The sequence below is a fragment of the Sardina pilchardus genome, chromosome 13 (genome assembly GCF_963854185.1).
Source record: "Sardina pilchardus chromosome 13, fSarPil1.1, whole genome shotgun sequence".
Taxonomy (NCBI): domain Eukaryota; kingdom Metazoa; phylum Chordata; class Actinopteri; order Clupeiformes; family Clupeidae; genus Sardina; species Sardina pilchardus.
In genome coordinates, this window is record NC_085006.1 from 9,050,098 (window position 1) to 9,070,559 (window position 20,462).

At 42.0% G+C, this 20,462-nt stretch overlaps 1 protein-coding gene across 1 annotated transcript; it reads left to right on the forward strand.

The window, feature by feature from the left end:
* The first annotated feature begins 1,825 nt into the window (after positions 1–1,825).
* On the forward strand, positions 1,826–19,132 carry foxn1 (forkhead box N1). The gene is made up of 7 exons (XM_062553113.1): positions 1,826–1,987; positions 8,522–8,809; positions 10,050–10,192; positions 11,143–11,239; positions 12,560–12,767; positions 18,014–18,472; positions 18,843–19,132. The coding sequence occupies exons 1-7, from the start codon at positions 1,826–1,828 to the stop codon at positions 19,130–19,132; spliced, it is 1,647 nt and encodes a 548-aa protein (XP_062409097.1).
* Positions 19,133–20,462: the final 1,330 nt, after the last annotated feature.

Consider the following 20,462-nt stretch of genomic DNA (forward strand, 5'->3'; position numbering starts at 1 on the left):
GAAATTAAAGTTTTAAAGAATATCTGGGTTCACTGAAAGTCGAATTTTAGAGCCTTGAATTGTTGGATAATGGAATCTTTTGTAAGAATGTTCAAAAACACCTTTAATGAATTCTCCTGTGACACTTTGTACAAATGTACTTGACCTCTGCACAGTTCCATACTTTGCGTCTCCATGTGTGGACTGTCTGCCTTTGGAGCAATCTGGGCAAATTCAAATCCCTGTGGAAAAGAGGGAAAGACAAACGGAGTGAAATTCTCCTAATTATGTGATGAATGAAAGTGTAAAAGAAGATGGACACAGTCCATTAGACACATCCATCACACTGGGACAAGAGCAGAGGAAACAGAGCTGGCCATGATTGTGGAGACATGTTGGAGACAAGGTGGGACGAGACCAGAGGAAGAAATGAGTGTGAAGTGAAATATGACACCGTCAATAGAACATCCCATTTTTAATGCCTTTTATGTGTGTGTGTGTGTGTGTGTGTGTGTGTGTGTGTGTGTGTGTGTGTGTGTGTGTGTGTGTGTGTGTGTGTCTGTGTGTGTGTGTGTGTGTGTGTGTGTGTGAGAGAGAGAGAGAGAGAGAGAGAGAGAGAGAGAGAGAGAGATCTGTTGCCAAGTTTCATCCTCTTATACCAGAGAGATAACTGAAGGCGATGAGAGGACATTTTGTCTTTATTGCTCATTCTCTATTCCTTCTCCCTTTCTTGCATTTAAGGGTATTTTGTGCTGACAAAACAGTGGGAAAGGACAAGTTGAACGCTCAATTAACTGTCCATAAGCGGACAAAAGCTGCTTTTGTTGATTTTTTTTTCTATCACGGGCAGGATCTGATTTCCTTATGTATCTCAAGACTGATACAGTGTATCATGAGTAAGGAAATACTGCCTGTGTGGAGCAAGACAAAGCAAAATATGATCGAGCTCGAGCGATAGGAGATACCAAGGAGTGAACTGAACCGCTCAACCATTCATCTCTCGCCTGAAGCGGCCTGACTCAGTCAGATCCCGTCTCTGTGCTCAGCTATTTTCCTTTTTGGCTCCCTCACTTGAAAGGGGGAGGGACCCGGGGTTTGGGTCTTCAGCCAGGGGTATCGGTCGAGTCACGTCAACAGCACAAAGGCCATCTCATCTTTCTGCTTAAGTGAGTGCTTCGAAGCAGAGGGACCAGGGGAAACACAACGGTCTTGGTTTCAGGGTGTTAACCTGCCCCCCTCCCCCTGCTCCCCTTTATGCAAGATCTGGCTTTGTGTGACCTAACTTTTCATGGTTTGCTTGGGGAATTTAATGAGCTTTGAGGATGTATTTTGAGAAAGCTGGAGATCGTTCCAGGCTGATTCTTTCAGGAACCCCAATGACACATCTCACCTCTGGTTAGATGAGGAGTGAGGACAGATGAATAAGAGTGGCCTCTTCAGATACATTTCTTGCTCCCAGTTACAAAAGGAAGTTGTTGGAAATTGTTGATCACATACAAAATAACAACAATAGCAAAAACAACCTCTTGACCTGTCTGACATTTTTGCTTTCGTTGTAGCACATTGCAGCAAGTGAGTTGAACAATCAAAGAGTTCCAGTGATTCTACAAAAAAGCTAACTTCAGTTTAGTAGTGATGTGTAGTGATGTTCTGCACAAGCATCAGTATTAAATATATTTAGACGTGTGAGCATTCTGTCTGAATTTAGTGAAGTAGATTATTTTAACCACAAAAAGCACAGCAGCTTCACTTTAGCATCATTTCAAATGTGCCTATAACATTAGCATGATCTGTATAAACATGTCTTTCTGTCTGTGCCTGGCGCAGGTGCACAGTGGCTGGGATCATGTCCACGGAGCTCCTGTGCCTCTCTGTGTGCTCAGCCGCAACCTCCACCACTGCCACGGCCAGTTCCCAGGTTCCACCTGGCAACACTCGCAGTCTGGAGACACTAAGCTCACCTCAGCTACAGATGGCCCACGGTCAACTAACCTTCACACCCAAGAAAGTAATTTGCTTTAATCTCTCTTTTTCTCTCTCTCTCTCTCTCTCTCTCTCTCTCTCTCTCTCTCTCTCTCTCTCTCTCTCTCTCTCTCTGTTTCTTAATTCTCTTCCTACACATCTGTCTGTCTGAATTAATTTCCTGCCACTTCCCTTTCAACATAAGAGAACAGATTTCTGTCGCAAGGCAGAAATTGCGAGAGGTCTTTTGCGAGTTTTGATGGCAAGTGTCTTTTCAGGACATCACCTCCTTGGCCACGGGCAGATTAACCAATGGGTTCTCTGGGCACATGCCCAGGGGCCCTTGAGCAAAAGGATGACCGCCGTAAAATATTCTGTGCACGTCAAAATCAGCGTCGGTCAGCTCTACACTGAGTGAGGGCGTGCTATCACGTTGGAACTGACCAATTTTATTGCTCGGTTGGAGTGGCGATGGCAAATAAGTCTCTACACTACATATTTGTGTGCTAAATTGAGTGCTCATTTAATTAAATTGTGTGCACGTTTAACTATATTGTGCGCACGTTTTACTGAATTGTGCACTCAATTTACAACAATTAAAATGAGAACACAATTTAGTAAAATGAGCGCACTACTTAGTAAAAACTAAAACACTCTTCTGTCTAAACTTTTGAGAAGGACAGACACTAAAGTAAGTTTTGAGAGTAGCACAGTAAGCATATACATAATTTAGTGGCATTAGGGATAGAGCGAATGCACAAGTTAATGTCCGGTATAGCTTATAATCATATAGACTACAGACAAGGCTAACATGTTTTGACCAGAGACAAAGCTAAAGGTGGACAGCTATCTCCGGCAGGTAAGACGGGATGTGGGAGTGCCACTTGCATGGCCTTGACTCACTAACCCTATAACACAACCAGGTTACAGCGGTTTGAGAACTTCGGAACCCTGGAGGGTTATTGCAAGATATTTTTTGGTGTATTTAACTAGAAAACGTACGCATCTTTTACTAAATCGTAATCTCAATTTAGTAAATTGTTAGCCTGACGAGCCAGACCCACATCAAGATGTAGGGTCTGGACACTCACCGTAGACAGGGCTCAATCGGAGGGGTGGGATAAACAGTTGTCTTTCAAATTCCCTCCCCGCAATAGGATAACGCTAAACGAATCATCTTCTTGTTTTCAAGTAGCAGGATGCGTAACCTTCCCTCTCCGCGCAATAGGATAACGCTTAACGAATCAAATTCTTGTTTTCGAATAACAGGACGCGTTACCGTCGCAACTTCTGGTCGCATGTCAGTCACCATTATGTTAAGCCCACCCACGACTCTATACACGCTGTGATTGGCCCGCTGGTGCTGGGGGTTCTCAGCTCCCTGGCTCAATGGATCGTGCCTAGACTGCCCCGCCAGCCAAATTACATTTGCTGCCGCTAGGGGCGTCTAGATTTCTAGGCTAGTAAATTGTGCATACATTTAATAAATTGTGTAGTCTGGCTATCACCATACTAAGACTCTATCAGTCTTTTAAGATTGAACATTAGTAGTAGGGCGGCTAAGCGCAAAATTCGATCACTTTGCGATAAAAGCATGAAATTTGGTACGAAGGCTCACAAAGGGGGTCTGATCAGATTTAGGACCGTAGGCGCTCAAAATCTGACCCCTGGGGGTCATGGCGGCCATTTTGAAAAATGGCCGCCAAATATGGATTTTGTAATGGGAAAATGGATTAAAAGCTGCCAAAAACTTTAAATACAATAACACATTTCACCATAATGCACATAAATATGAGCACACTTTCACATAGAAGGCCTTTAAACTTTAAAATATAAGATACGTTTTTAAAAAATATATAAAAATGGCCACCAAATATGGCGTTTTTTTTTTTTTTTTGTCTTTTTAATGTAAGCTTGCATAACAAGAAACAGAACAAAGAACCAGTAGTTCAACTATTCTGCAGTTGAGCTTTGAATAGTTACATAATTTAATTAATAACATGATAACATAAGATTCCATGCTGATTTCAATGACCACTTTTGTCTCGGTCAAGAAGCAAAGAAATGATCACAGCTTTACACTCTTTGATATTCTCACTCACAGAAACATAAAGCAGTACACTGCAGTGATGCTGCTCTGTATTTGCATTGTTTAATACAACTTTTTGTACATTTGCAGGCAATAAGTAGCCTGGCAAGCCAAACCATTCACAGAGCTGAAGCCTGTGGGTGGGATGAACAGTTGTCTTTCAAACTGCCTCTGCACGTAATAGGCCAGCATTTGTGACCAATCGTAGCCGGTCGGCAAAACGGCAAATACATCCTTCTTTAAAACGAATGACTTGAGTGCTTCTTTCTGCTCAACCTTCAAAGAAAAGCCCAAGTCTAACTCTTCCAAAGCTGATTCAAACGAACGCGCTTCGTTAACCTCATCCATATTTTGTTTTCTCTATGGTTGTACAACATGGTCTCACACCCAACTCGTCGAACGAGGACGCATGGTCCAGCCCCCTGGCGTCAATATCGAAAGCCGAAGGCGGGCTGAAGGACTCCGTACACAGATGGAGCGTTCTGATTGGCAAGGCTGGCCTGGAGCCTAGCGCAGGCTTGGCCTCAATGGTGCGACCCTAGACCATCCCGCTAGGCAAAAATATTTTTGCCCGCTAGGGTGCATCTAGATTTCTAGGCTAGGCAATAGGTTCATAGCAGGCTTTAGATGGTTCAGCAAGTGAGGTCCAGTATGGTCCAGTATGCCATTCTTTGTTTTGACCCTCCCCTTTATTAACTTAAAAAGCAGGGCCACAAACACTGATCCTGGTGCTTCACATGACAATGAACGGTTCTCTATCAGTCAAAATACTCAGCGTTAATCAATGGGAATACACTCCTTGACCACATGATCACCACTGAAGTCTTCCAATAGGTACCGTTAAGGTTCTATTGGCACGAAATGGCTCGGCTAAATATTACACGGCACAGCCAATAGCAAACACACTTTCATTCCTCAGCGACGTCTATTGCCACTGGTCCGAGAGCAGAAGAATAGGATTTAAAACAACTGACGGAAGACAGAAGAATAAACATCTTCTCTGAAGATAATGAATAAAATCACAAAATAGTAAGTATGTCCGAGGCCGCCCAAATGAATGAGTGTGGGCTGTTCATCTCCACCCTGGACCCACATTCCATTTGCATGTTTTCATGTTTCCATTTGCAGTGCTCTTGGGGGAAACCCTATTCAGCGCAATCACCTGTCCAGGGTTTTGGGCCTTTCTCTGCCCTACACGGGGCTGAGGGAATGACTTAGCAGCCCGAGTTGGAGGAGGCGCTGGCGGCCTACCTCGCCCCCATCAGCACGTATCTCAAATTGCCATGTGGTTTGGCGAAAAGCTGGCTGTTATGGGCGAGGTGTCACCTCTCAGTCCATGCAGTTCATGTTCCGGGAGAACAGAACAGGGCAGCAGATATGCTCACAAGAGGCCCCCAATCACTAGCCTGGCATCGCCTTCCAACGTACTTCCCCTCAATTTTTCTTTCCCTTCAGTAAGTCGTCTGGGTCTGCGGTATATTCATGGGCTAGTTTGAGAATGACATAGACCAAGATCAAGACCAAACGTTAGCAAATGGTTATGGCATATCCAGTGTGGCTCTGGGCAGATTCAATAGTTTTAAACATCAACAGAGTACTCGCATTCAAGGAAGTCAATGCTTGGCAATAGAAAGTGGCCAGACTCTCTGTACATTATAAAATATGTACCAGAGTTTGGTACCCTATCATCAGGAGTGGCGTCTTCACCCACTGGTGGTGGAGGGGGTGTGGCAGAGCTCGGAAAAGCTCATGTTGATCTCTTTGCCTTGCGTGAGATGATACACTGTGTGAAGTGGTTTTCCCTGACTGAGATGCTCTGCTGGGAGTGGATGCTCTGGCACATGAATGGCCGAAGGCTTGCTGTATGCTTTCCCCCCATGGCGAACCATGGAGGGACCTGCTGTCCTAGGTGAGCATGGTGATTTGGCACCCAACTCCGGAGAGATGGCAGGTAACTGCACTAGCCAACAATTCTATAACCAAAGAAACCATTCATTTTCATGTGAAGCACCAGGGTCAGTGTTTGTGGCCCTGCCTTGAGGCTTTTTGAGCTTCAGCTTTGACCCTGGATTAGTCTCAACCTCTTTATGGACAAGACATTATGTTCAACTTCACACAAACTAGAATACATTTGTCACTGTCTGAAGCTCAGGCAACAGATGCAGATCAAATAGAAGTGGTCAGGCAGTACTGACAGGACCAGCAAGAGCAAAAACTACAAAACACAAAGCCCAGAAGATGGTTGAGTATAAATTAAAGTCAGAGTCCAATAGCAAAGGAAACCTCAGAGGTTGGCAAAACGGCATGCCTGATATAAAGCTGAAAATCACCACCTCAGAATGAGATAATATGGGTATTTATACATTTTCTGACTCCAGAGAGTCATGCCAGTATTTCAGCGTTTGCATTTTGTATCTCTGATGCTCCCTGATGCCACATGATTAAAAGAAAAAATATGATTTAGGCAGAAATGGCAGGAAAATGTGTGCAATTAAAAGTTTGAAGAGCTCCAGGGTCGGCTGTATTTGTCCAAAGTGTTGACTAAAGGATTTGAATGAAAGCTCAGATTGTCCTCTTTAAAATGATACCTAACATTATAAAATCAGTCTTTAACAAAGGCCAATAGCAAGATAGACACCTGCATCAAAACATTTATTTTTTTTCCAATGGGTTGGTTAACTATAACAGCTGATAACACTAATTTAGCTGTGACTCCAGAAGGGTTATTATCATAAAAATTTAAATATTATCATCTGTTATCTACAGACATGTATCTTTTCAACCTTTGCCACCTTCTGTGGTAGGCTACCGACATCTCATCTGGCCCATGGACTAATTTTGACATGAAATCCATATTTGGTGGTCATTTTGAATTTTTTTTACATTATCTTATATTCTAAAGTTTAAAGACCTTCTATGTGAAAGTGTGCTCATATTTACATGTATTATGGTGAAATGTGTTATTGCATTTTATGTTTCTGGCAGCTTTTAATCCACTTTCCCATTACAAAATCCATATTTGGCGGCCATTTTGGAAAATGGCTGCCATGACCCCCAGGGGTCAAATTTTGAGCGCCTACGGTCCTAAATCTGATCAGACCCCCTTTGTGAGCCTTCGTACCAAATTTCATGCTTTTATCGCAAAGTGATCGATTCTGGTGAAAATCTGCGCTTAGCCGCCCCACTATAGTATGGGGAGGCTGCGCTTTGTTTCTGCTGCACACGAGGCGTGATCAATGGCCGACTCTTTACGCTTGGATAGTCCTTCAACCAATCAGACCAACGATCCGGTGCGTCTTTTGGATTAGCTAGTTTCTGATTGGAGTCAAAGGTTTTTGGCAGGGAACAGAGGAGTTATGCTCTGTTCCAGACCTCATCCAAACGAGTGGGGGATGGGACGTACCCTACCTGAAACGTCCTACCTCACACTTCAAAGCGTTCCAAGCATTTTGGAGTGGGAGGTTTAACATGGGAGACCGCCTCACGTTAGCATACCGCCGTAACTTTAGCATACTAGGCTAGGTTAACTGTATAAAGTTATAACGTTACTTTAACAATATGTTGTATTCTTTATTGACACAATTTTAAGTCATAATAATTATGAAGAACAAGTTAATTACCATGTCTAAAACAACCGTACCCTAAAGTTTACAGCGTATTCCTTGAAGTTACCTCTCACGGAGCGTGTCTCCATGGGCGCCGCCATAATCCTCCGACTTAATTTTTTTGAGGTCGGGGCAGTTTGAGCTCCTATGAGTTCGCGAGTAGGAAGTCCCACTTCGACAGGCGTTCCAGTGCACCTTTCGTAGTTGGAGGTCCACGTCCCACGTCCCACTAGTTTAAATGCTGTCTGGAATGCACCAATAGCTATTTTCCAGCCTGAGCAGCCGGGCGAAATCCAAATTCACCATAAGTTCAGGCAGGGTTCACCCAGCCTATAAATTGTGAGCACAGTAAATCGTGCACATGTTTCACTAAATAGTGCTCTCATTTTAATTTTTGTAAAATTAATTCACAATTTAGTCAAATGTGCGCACACAGTCCTGTTTTCTGCCCACAGGTAGCATTGTTATGAACTGGCGTAGATTTAAAATGAAACATCAATTTGAGGATGATAATGACTAAAACATGTTTTATGTCAACAAATGATGTGTTTGCTCTGTCAAGGTCAACTACCAAGGTCCTCCTAAGTCTAATCATTAATAACAACATAGCCTACAGTTAGCCAACATCTTCAGATATGTTGAGGTACAAGTACACAGACATGATCTGATTACCTTGTTGGTGAAACTACCCAAATTTGTGGGCTGTGAACAGCTGGACCCTGTTGATGCCATTTGGCACTCCAAGGTCACTAGCTTGTTCAGTGCACTCATACCTGCACAGAAATGTGCTGTTCTTTTTAATTTAAGTATACATGCTGGATTCTGGATAGCTAAAATCAAACAGCCAAATGTTGCATCGACTCCATGGTCTTTGTCCATTCCACAGAGGGAAGGTGTTACCTACAGACCCAAGTCAGCGTCAGAGGGCTTCCGCAGGCACAGCACAGACGGAACTGATATTGCCCCGGAGTCAGGCAAGGAGCGGCACTTTCACCCCTACAGCCGCCAGTACAGCGAGGGCAGCATGCCCCTCAGCTCGTCCCCCTTCGCCTGTGTCCAGGAGGAGGAGGAGACGTCCAGGACGAGCAACCAGCTGTCGACTGTAACAACAGCAGCAGCCGAGCGAGGCCCATGGCTGCCCTACAGTTTGACCCCTCAGACGTCCTTATTCATGGTGAGATTTATGGTATTCTTTCATGATACGTCTGCGATTGGTTGCACGCTGCTGGGTGAGCTTTGGGCATTTTGGGGACTATGGAAGATGGTCATGACAGTGATGAGCGGTATTTCTGATACATGCATATAAAGGACATACTTCAAATTCAAAACTGTGTTTTGTTTTTAATGTATTTTTTACTTTTTAAAATTTTTTTAGGAAAATGGCCTTGTATTTTCTTTTATCTTCAACCTCTATCAACCTTGATCATATAATATTGATAATATAATGTGTAGTAGTAATACATAAGAGATCAGAGTGTGCGGTTTACTCTGTCTTTAATTTGTATTTTGTATCCACTTCAGAGACCTATTAAAACAAAGAGGACTAATGTTTTGACACCACTGTCTCTTCATCAGACATGGTTTCTGAACATCAGTTGTTTTTGTTTGCACTAGGAAAGACAGCAAATTCAATCAGTGTGCTCCAGTCTGGCTTCTTAGTTTGTTTCTATAGCTTACTCCGCTGTGAATCACCCAGTTGTGCAGTGCAACTAGTGCAACTAGTGACACCTGTATTCCACTCCTTTTTCACACCAGCCATTTTGAAAAGAATCAGTAGGGCAACCACTTGTGTAACCACTGCATTAATCATGCCTCCATTCAATTGAAACAACAGTTTGCATTTTTATATATGTTTTGCCTATCGGTTGTAGCCAGAGGCTAGCTTCAGGGCCCACCTTAGAGAGCTAGTGTCAAGGTTGCTGCTGCAGCTTTCATGTTAGCTCCTAGTTTGACTTACACAATGGCCAGGGGCACTTTATGTATAGCAAGACTTACCAGACAGCTGTTCAGATGTCCTTAATATACCCTTTTAGATAATGATCACATGATTGAGCTTTTGCAGTAAATCACCAGCTCCTCCCTACAATGGTGTGTGTGTGTGTGTGTGTGTGTGTGTGTGTGTGTGTGTATGGCAGGGCATGGCTGAGAATCCTCAGAGTTACTGCTCTCAGACCCAAGGCACTTGTGGCTCCCTCCAACAGGTGAGCTTGGTTTCTGATTATGTTCATTTCAATAATATCTGTGTCCCTTGGCCATTCTAATGGAATGTGTAAAGTTTGTTTTTGCTAAGGAATTACATTCTTAATTTATACTATAAAAATGTTTAGCCTATACTTCAGATTAAATCAGTTAAAACAATGACATCATGACATCTCTTTTGTATGTGTGTGTGTGTGTGTGTGTGTGTGGTTCAGTTCCAGTTTCCAGATGTATTCACAAGTGGAGAACAGATTCAAAGGTCTCATTATTCCTATGATCCCTATGACAGAATTTCCTCTAATACCAACCAACCTGAAACTACAGAGCAGCTTTACCCTAAACCCATCTATTCATACAGGTAAGACTCTCTGACTCTCTGCCCAGACAGATACGGTATGTGGTCTCAGGGTGTTGGTTCAGCATTATGCAATGACTGCAGTATGCAAGAATTTAAATTATAATTCAAGTGTTATAGTTTAGCTGGGAGGCTGTCAGGTGGAAAGGATATCTCCATGCCCCCTGGACCATTGACACTAGTACCAGACGGTTGATCAGATTAGATTCTATTTGAGACAGTGAGAAGGTAAAGAGTCTATCCCATTTTGTGAGATGAAAACATTTTTTGGGGAAAGTGTATGCATCCTTTCCATCATAAAGACTCAGTAAATCATTATACCAATCACCCACAGAGAAAAACACCCCCACATTTTGCGCAGCATGGTTTGTTGGCTTCCATAAGTACATGGGCAAGCATGTATTTATTTAACACAAAATAAACACTCTTATTGACACTTGGCTGTTCACACCAGGAATGATAACTATAGGCTAACATTGTAATTATTTTTTCTACTTGTAATTTCAATAAATAGTCATTTAAAATAATATACATGATGATTTGAACATATTATGGTTTGATTATGATAGTGTTCCACAGTGGTACAATGTTGCCTGTGGGCAACGGGTGAAAATGATATGATAATGCAAGAAATAGATAATATTATGGTGTAAAAACTACATTTCTGCTTTCTAGATCTCTGGCTATATAAAAATATGTTCTAAACAAATATGCCTTATTCTTTTGTATAAGAAAACATACATAGTTTAACATTTTCCATTATAGTACAATGTTGCCTACAGGCAACATTTTTATATATATATTTTTAAAATCTTCACAAATGTTGTTAAAGTGACTATTTCTAAGCAGGAATAACATTACAAAATCTTGCCCCCTCAGATCATAATGCGTACCATAGCCCTTTATACACACAAATGTAATTCATAGAGTGACTCTCTTATCCATCTTGCCAGCATTCTCATCTTCATGGCACTGAGGAGCAGCAAGACTGGCAGCTTGCCTGTCAGTGAGATCTACAGCTTCATGACCGAACACTTCCCGTATTTCAAGGTAAAAGTCAGTAACTGTATAGCACACTGGTAGCCAATCAGTCTCAGCCGGCTCTGCCAGCTATCTGAGGCAGCTGCTTGCCCAACACCAATATTGTGCTTTACTGTATGTGGAGCCAGCCCAAAGCCTCTCTGACCGTAAATCTCAAGTAAGGCATTATTGAAGATGAACAGGTGAAGAAGGGTGTAAATCCTAGGCTCATACAAACAACTATTGTCTCGGGTAAATTATATGGTGCAGTACTTCTATTCCAGAGGGGAAATAATCCAGTCATTCTCACTCTAATACTGAAACTTTACCTGTCCAATCAGCAAACAGAGGGAATGGCTGAGAACAATGACATTGAGGTTTTGCGCTAGTTTTAGTTGTACTCTATGACATTATGTCACGACCAAATGTCCAGAGGCGCTTGGCAATGGAAAGTGGCCAGACACTCTGTACATTATGAAATGTACAAGAGCTTGGTAGGACCTGGCCATAGGCCTACAGCTAATTTCCGTAGAGTAATAGACTGCTTAAGTTCACCTACAAAAAGGAACCAAAGCTGCCATCTCTACCCATATAAGGAGATCCGTGTGTTAATTGAAGCTAACTTGCATTGCAAGTTTACTGTAGCTGGTCCTACCATACTCTCGTACAGATCTGCCAAAACCAATCGCTAACGTTTGGTCGTGACATGACTAGTGCAAAACTAGTGCACAACCTCAATGTCATCATTCTCAGCTACTCTCTCTGTTCGCTGATTGGATCTGGACATTTTTGTCTTCAGAAAACCCACGAATATACCGCAGACCCAGACAACATTCTGAGGTCAAATGAAAACTGAGCGCAAGTATGTAGGAAGGCAGAGCCAGGCTATTGCAAGTTAGCTCTGGGTTAGCAAGTGTGCTGCGTATGGACTTGAATGGGTGTGAAACAATAGGTTCATAATTGAGGTTATCAGAGTGTCAGGAGTAGGGGGTGGAGGAAGCTTGGGATGTACACTTTATCTACTTTGCATAGTATGGTAGCAGCACCAAGTGAAGGACAAATCCTGTACCCCTATGCTAAACATGTAGATTGTGAATGCTTTAGCAATTTAGTCATTTTTGTCTAATAGGACTAATCCTGTCCAAAATGTTTCCAAAATGTACTAATTTGTAATGCACTTAATATACTTGTAAAATAATATACTTGAAAAAATGATTTTCTTTTTGTTTTATTAACTTGACTTTGATGTGTTTTGATCATCAGCTGTATGTAAAAAAATAAACAAAGCATAACTTTGTAATGTAGCCGGGTCTTCATTTCATTGCATCTCATCTCATCTCAACTCATCAGACAGCTCCTGATGGCTGGAAGAACTCTGTCCGCCACAATCTGTCCCTAAACAAGTGTTTCGAGAAAGTGGACAACAAGAGCGGTCATGCCTCCCGGAAAGGCTGTCTGTGGGCCCTGAACCCCGCCAAGGTGGAAAAGATGCAGGAGGAGCTGCAGAAATGGCGCCGCAAGGACCCCCTCACTATCCGCAAGAGCATGGCTCGGCCTGGTAGGACCAAATGAATGACCCACAGTGGTGTCCATATATTGATTGATATATTGATTGTTTTTTTCCCCCTACAAAGGATGAAATATAATTTTGCACTGATAGTAAAACCTTTTGTGATGTGTCACAGTACAGCTGATCCTTCCCTGCTATAGTTGCCCTGTAGGCAGAAGGCATTTGAAGGCAGACATGCCATTTGCAAATATACTTATGACCTAATGCATTCATGACATATTTTGAAATCCCGACTTCTGACTCAGGAAAAATAACTTGAAGGCAAAGTTGGGTCAGATTTTATGCTCATGCCGAAATCTAGTACCCTGAGTTACCCGAGTTGACATCAAAATCCTGCTCTCCAATCACGACAATCTCCGTTGCAACAATACAACAAGAGGCATCTCATTCTCATTACAATTAGGCAGTAAGCAAGCAACAGTAAGCAGTTATAATAACTTATTTAACACAAAAACACAATCATGTTGCTGTGAGAATCCATATTTGTTTTCCGAGCTGATCTCATCAACACTTTCTGGAAGTCAAGATTTGTAAGATTGGGTCCTCTGAGTATACAGTCATCATAAAGGCAGTTTTAGTATGATAACTCTATATCTCTATATAACTCAATATCTTTTTCCTAACATCTTTTGGCCAACATGAAATCATGATTGAAAAAAAAAAAAAAATTAAATCATGATTACTCTGTTGACAAGATCAAATGTATCAAAGGCTGTCGCTGTGTTGGATAGTGAGGTTCTGTCATTTCATACAATGTTATATAATATTTGATACACTGTACAGCAGCTTCTGGTGGCTACCAATAATTGACCCTTGGAATAACTTATTTACAGCAGTGGTCCATGGGACAACATTTTGTTGGATTTGCTCATTAGTTTGAAGGGCAGTGTAGTAGTAAAGGAACCACAAATGAAAACTAACTATTGAGTCAACTTCAGGATTCATTTCAGGCTTCAGGTAGCCTATCCTGTAGTCTCGTTCATCTCTCAAACCTGGATTTTTGTATTTCTGCTTATGTGGGACATGAAAATACAAAAGGTTCTAGCATTGGTTCTGTTCTCTACACCATACAACCCTGGGTAAAATGATGCTATCACCACAACTGGAGGATGTTCATCCAGCTGTTTTATTTCAGAAAAAAAGACAAATCACAGATGTGCCTGTAGAACCTGATAATGTAATAAATCCCCGGTAATGTAATAACCCCGATAATGTAATAAAAAAGGCACTTGAGTCCATTGGAAATGTAATACAACCTGATAATGTAATAACTTCCCGATAATGTAATAAAGTGCATTTCCCAATAATGGGAAATATGGGCAATAATGCACTTTTTACCAATAATGTAATAACGTATTGCATTAACGGGAGGTTATTACATTATCAGGTTAGCCTTCATTTCGCAGGTCCTGATAATGTAATAATCCCCCAATATTTTAATAATTTAACAGCAGACCACCCATTTCTCGGATTCAAGTGGTGATACTGTGTAAGCAACGCAAGCTGGAGAGCTCTAGCGCCGCCAACAGGTCTGAGTTGGACATGCATGAATGTTCATTAACTTTTGACCTGTCCATTCATTTTTAACAAACAATGTATCACTGGAACCCTTGGGCCAAGCCGAGTTCAACACATATTTAATGTCTTTTTCGGCCATATTGGATTTTCTGCCATCTTTGATTTGATCCATAACCTTTAAAAGGTTTCTCTTGTTACAAATTTTTGTAATCTTCTTGAAACATCGTTCAGATGATCTTCAGACCATGACACACAAATGCATTCAACATCTTGAAATTCAAGGGCGTTTGGCCGTGACAGCCAATCAAACAAGACATAGAGATCACAAAATAGGAAGTAAGCCAATTTCTCAGCAACCCTTTAACATGTTTATTATGACCACCGCTAGCGTAGCTAGAAATATTTCGTTTCGTTCCCGGGGGTCACTCCACCCCCGCGCATACATAACTACCTGAACCGTGGCACCGAGGATGACAAAATGTTTATGGTATGTTGGTCTCAAGAGCCTGCATCAACTTAGATTATAACCAGTCGTTTGTGATTGGAATTTAAAATGCAATGCAATATTGCTTTAATTGCCCCTATCTTCAGATGAGATGTTATGAAGTAACATCTCATCTGAGTATGCCAAGTTGGGAGTATGCCAAGTTTTGTGGAATTTCATCCATGGGGGGCTATACAATAAATGGATTTATGTGTACATTCAGGACTGTATACCCTGGTATTAAGCGAAGGGTTGCTCTGGGTGCTGGATGCTAGGGTCATACACACACACACACACACACACACACACACAAACATGCAGGAACACACACACACGCACACACAAACACAGACAAGCACACACACACACACACACACACACACACACACACACACACACACACACAGACACATACCTACAGTACACACACACACACACACACACGCACCAGGACACACACACGTACATAAATAATTACACTAACACATGCACACACACACCCTCACACACACACACACACACACACACACACACACAGATGAACAGTGCACACACACACACACACACACACCTACACACACCTCACACACACACACACCTCACACACACACACACACACGTACATAAATAATTACACTAACACATGCACACACACACCCTCACACACACACACACACACAGATGAACAGTGCACACACACACACACACACACACACACACCTACACACACCTCACACACACACACACACACACACACACACACACAGAGATGCACAGTGCACACACACACACACACACACACACACACACACACACACACATCTTTGAGTTTTGTGAGATGCAGCACTGTGTGAGACCACCGGAGCTGAGAAGTGAGTGTGTGTGTGTGTGTGTGTGTGTGTGTGTGATGTACAATAGCCTGTGTGTGTGTGTGTGTGTGTGCGTCGGTGCGTTTCTGTGTGCCCGTATGTGTGTTTGCATGTGTGTATATGTGTGTATGTGCATGTTCTGTGTGTATTCTGTGTGTGTTTCTTTCTCTCTCTCTCTCTCTCTCTCTCTCTCTCTGTCTGTGTGTGTGTGTGTGTTCTGTGTTATCTCTGTGTATTCTGTTTGTGTTCTCTCTTTCTCTCTCTCTCTCTGTGGGTGTATCTGTGTGTGTGTACCTGTGTGTGTGTGCGTGTGAGTGTGCGAGTGTGTGTGTGTGAGTGTGTGTGTGTGTGAGTGTGTGCCTGCGTGTGTGTGTGTGTGTGTGTGTGATCTGATATTGGAGTGACAGTGACGGCAGAGAACATAGTGAACATATACACATGGAGAAATAAATATTTAAATAAATAGTTTAAATACAGTGCCATTGTAGGTCAAACGTCACCATTTTTTGTGGTATCAGATGATCTCATGAATCTACAGTATGTACCATGTTTGATTATGATATGTTAAAGGATAGCTGAGAAATGGCCTTACTTCCTGTTTTGCGGCCATGGCGTCGTATTTGGATGGATGTCACAGCCAAGCTGTTTTGAATTTTTTTTTTTTTTTTAAAAAAGCTGTTTGACACATTTGCTCAGCTTGCCCTGAAGATCATATGCCAAGTTGCATAAAGATTGGACAGAATATATAGCCCCCTAGTGGTCACAGGTCCCCAGGATGATGTCATGAGTCTATATACCAAATTTAAAACGGCAAGTTTTATAGGCCGTCACAGCTAAAAGCCTTTGAATTTCAAGAAGATGTTGGATGCATTCGTGTGTCATGGTCTAAAGATAATCTGGGCAACATTTCTGAAAGATTAGACAACATTTGTGTCAAGAGAAGCCTTTTAAAGGTTTTTGATAAAATCAAAGATGGCAGAAGATCCAATATGGCTGAAAAAGACATAAAATATACATTGAATTCGGCTTGGCCAAAGGGTTCCAGTGATACATTGTTAAAAATGGATGAACAGGTAAAAAGTTAATAAACATTCATGCCTGTTCAAATTTGACCTGTTGGTGGCGCTAGAGTTCCCCAGCTAGAGTTGCCTACACAGTATCACCACTTGAGCCCCAGTTACGGGTGGTCTGCTGTTAATTTATTGCAATATTGGGGAGTTATTACATTATCAGGACCTGCAAAATGAAGGCTTACTTAATAACCTACCGTTAATGCAATACGTTATTACATTATCAGTAAAACGTTTATTACATTATTGGGAAATGCACTTTATTACATTATCGGGAAGTTATTACATTATCAGGTTGTATTACATTTTCAATGGACTCAAGTGCCATCTTTTTATTACATTATCGGGGTTATTACATTATCAGGGATTTATTACATTATCAAAAATATTTTTCTGTAGAGAGATGAACATTCTGGCGATAAGTCAAGTTAAGGCCATGTGATATCAACTGCAGAGTCGTGAACACGCCCATCTAGATCATCGTGGACAGATTTTTAATCAAGTGCTGCTCGATGCTGCGCCATCATGAACTCGCCTACTGTGTTGTTGGTTTCGTCCAGTCCCCTCCCCTGTCATTCTGTTAACTAGTCTGTATTTTAACTCCCCCGTCCCTCTGTCCTTTGTGGGTTCGTCTCTTTGTTTGTCAGTAAGTTATTCTGTGAAGTTTCATAGTCTTCAAGTAAGTAAAGGTGTTTGTCCTTGTAAAGAGTCTTGCGCTTGGGTCCATTCCCCCGAACCCTGACAAAAACATCATAATTAGTAACTTGTTGCACCTCTTCTGTTTTTTTAATTACTGCTTGAATTTTCAGAGTCTTCACAAACGTAGAACAGTGTTGTTCATCAGTCAAGTTTCAACTTTATCAAACAGCAGTTGGCAGATCAGCTTTACAGAATGGCGCCTTTTCTTCAGTTTGCAACACACATTTTCAGTGGGACTGAGACTGTTCAGCTGAATGAACATCTTCCAAGAGTGGTGATTCCATCATTTTTGCCAGGGGTTGTGGCAGACACTGTGCGATTTGTGTTTACAACATGGTAACTCAAACACATTTCAATCAGTCATGATTATGCTCACACTGTACACGTTAACTGCTCTCACTGCAAGACACGTAACAACAATTTCAAATATGCCAGAAATGCTGATCTGCCAGGAGGACAGGAATTTAGCCTGATTCGAAACTTTGTCAAGCCTGAATTGGGCCTAAAGTCTGGGGCCAAATCGCAGTGTTTGTATGACTTTAGTGGTCTATCCCTCTGATTTCTAAATCATGCCAAATTCTGTCTTTTCTTCAGATGAGTTAGATCACCTTCTTGAGGACAGAGCTGACAAGACAAAATCGTCGTCCGTCCGCTTAAACCACCGACAGACATACCCAGCATTGAGAAAACAAGGATATGACACAGTCTCATCTCATGGCCCACCCCAGCCAAGGGAGCATGACCCTCATTCTCACAGACAGCCCTTGTACAGCTACTCTCCATCTGCTGCCAGCCAGCAGCCTCCATACCAGCCCCACAATTCCACTGTGTACCCCTTCCAGTGCACAGTCACACAGCAGCCTGGCACCATCTTTCCCTCCAACATGGGCGCTCTGGAGTCTCCCCTGCCCGCACAGACCCCGCCCAGCTACAGCGCCGCCCTGCAGGCCAATCAAGGCGTCTCGCAGAGCATGCATGAGCTGCTGCTGGAGGGGGACCTAAGCACGGACATCGACACGCTCAACCCAAGTCTCACAGACCTACAGCTGTACGGTAAGCACAAGCTCAATCAGTGGGGCCTTCTGGGAGCCAAACGCCGCTCTCTCTCTCGCCACCCCTGTCTTTGATTTTGTCCTACTGTGTATAGTACTGTCAGTCTTCCTCTGTTTATGTTGTGGCATTTTTTTCTTTCACCATTCTCACTGAGAGCGAGGTGTATAAACTCCTAACACATACAGTAGCAGTCCTACAGCATTCTCATGGGACATTCCAAACAGTCTTATGATGTTTGTATAGAACTTATTGTTACCTAAGGTCTCCTTTACCTACCATGTAACTTGAATGTTAATCCTAATTCTGTGAGTCGCTTTGGATGAAAACATTGGCTAAACAAATAAATGTTAATCTAAATATCTCTGCGCAGGTTATTTGTGGGAGGAGCTGAAGGACGATAGCCTGGCTCCAGACACTGTTACGACCACACCCGTCACCCTGTCCTCCTGCCACTCCAGCCCTGGCTGGCAGAGAGTGGTGAACCTGCAAGGCCTTGGTTCAACCAGTGCCAATGCAAGTGGCCCTGGCACTGGAGAAGGGGGCCCGGAAGGAATGTTAGCGCTGAACATCACAGCACAAAATTCCACCACATTCCCTAACATGGATAGCATGTCCACATACCAGCACACCATTGGCGATTCCTCCATTTCCCTCATGTGATAGGCACAGATTCGGTGATATAGTCCGCTCCACATTCCAATCATATTCTTTTATTTTTTTTTTTTTTTATATAAGAATTTTCTAATAGCAAAATAAAGTTAATATGAATATTGTTGCTGCTGGATGTTTTTTTTTGGGGGGTGTCAACCAAGGCCAAAAACTTTACCCAATCAGTAACTGATATCATGGCTGCATCAACTTGGTTCATCACTTTTGCCTCTAGACTGCCATCTAGAGGCTAAAGTGCAACAGTTGAAAGACGTTTTTACTTGGATTAATTAGTTAAAGTAGTCAAAAAGTATATTTCTAATGTATACTCAACATTGTTTAAATAGGACCTTTTATAGCATACACTTACACTGTACACAACAATTTTGTAGCAATTTCATTTGAGTGTGTTAAACTTCTATTACCTCACTCAGTAAAATGTACTTGTATCAGTGTGTAATAGTGCATCCACACATGTGTCAGCTCTTTTCATTATAATTATTCTGTGTGTAAGATGTTTTTTGAAAATACCAGACAAACCAAATGTATCATTGCCGTTTACTGAGTGATTTTATGTAAATACTTGAATACGTATTTAAACACACAGTTTCCCCAGGGAAATAAATAAAATTCTATCTAACATTTTGAGCAAAAATATAAATGCAACACGCTCACATTTTTCATAAGGTGAACATCTTCACTGGCATTGTGTTTTGTGATTAAGTGCACATTTTAGAGTAAGCTTTTACAAAACGAGTCCATTAAGGGATGTCTGTGCAATAATCCTGTTTTCTAATCAGCATATTTTGATGTGTTACGCGTGTTGGGTGAATGGATCATCTCAGTGAAGTGTACATTTATTAACCCAATTTGAGAGAATTAAGCCTTTTTTGTGTATTTAAAAGAAATATCATATCTTCTCAAATGTTGTGGGTGGGGCTAAGTTTGGCTGGCTTCCAGGCTATTCTTTAACTTCAATTCATGAAAAATGGGAGTGAAAACAAAAATGTTCAAATGTTAAAATTGTGTTCATTATACAGTAGATTGGAGGACCAATGATCTGCTCTGAGGGGGGAGGCCAGTATTCCCTTGAGCCTGTCCAGAGCAATGTATTGACCAGAGCAATGTATTGACCAGAGCAATGTATAGACAAGATTGCTGCAATGCTCCATTGGATGGCACTGTAGAGCCGCTCTGTTATAACTCTGACGTCATGTCTTTTTGACCTGCCGGAGCAAGCAGGCCCATTTCCTGTCACAATCACAGTATTACCATCTGCACCTCAAAGCCCTGTGTACAATGCTGTTTATACACTTAATCTAAGTTTTGTCTGCTGGCTGGT

What these genes read in the sequence shown, in the direction of transcription:
- foxn1 (XM_062553113.1), top strand. Translation starts at nt 1,826, where the DNA reads ATGTCCACGGAGCTCCTGTGCCTCTCTGTGTGCTCAGCCGCAACCTCC. An exon ending in TAACCTTCACACCCAAGAAA is followed by an intron (nt 1,988 to 8,521) that starts GTAATTTGCTTT and finishes TCCATTCCACAG; the next exon opens with AGGGAAGGTGTTACCTACAG. An exon ending in CTCAGACGTCCTTATTCATG is followed by an intron (nt 8,810 to 10,049) that starts GTGAGATTTATG and finishes TGTGTGGTTCAG; the next exon opens with TTCCAGTTTCCAGATGTATT.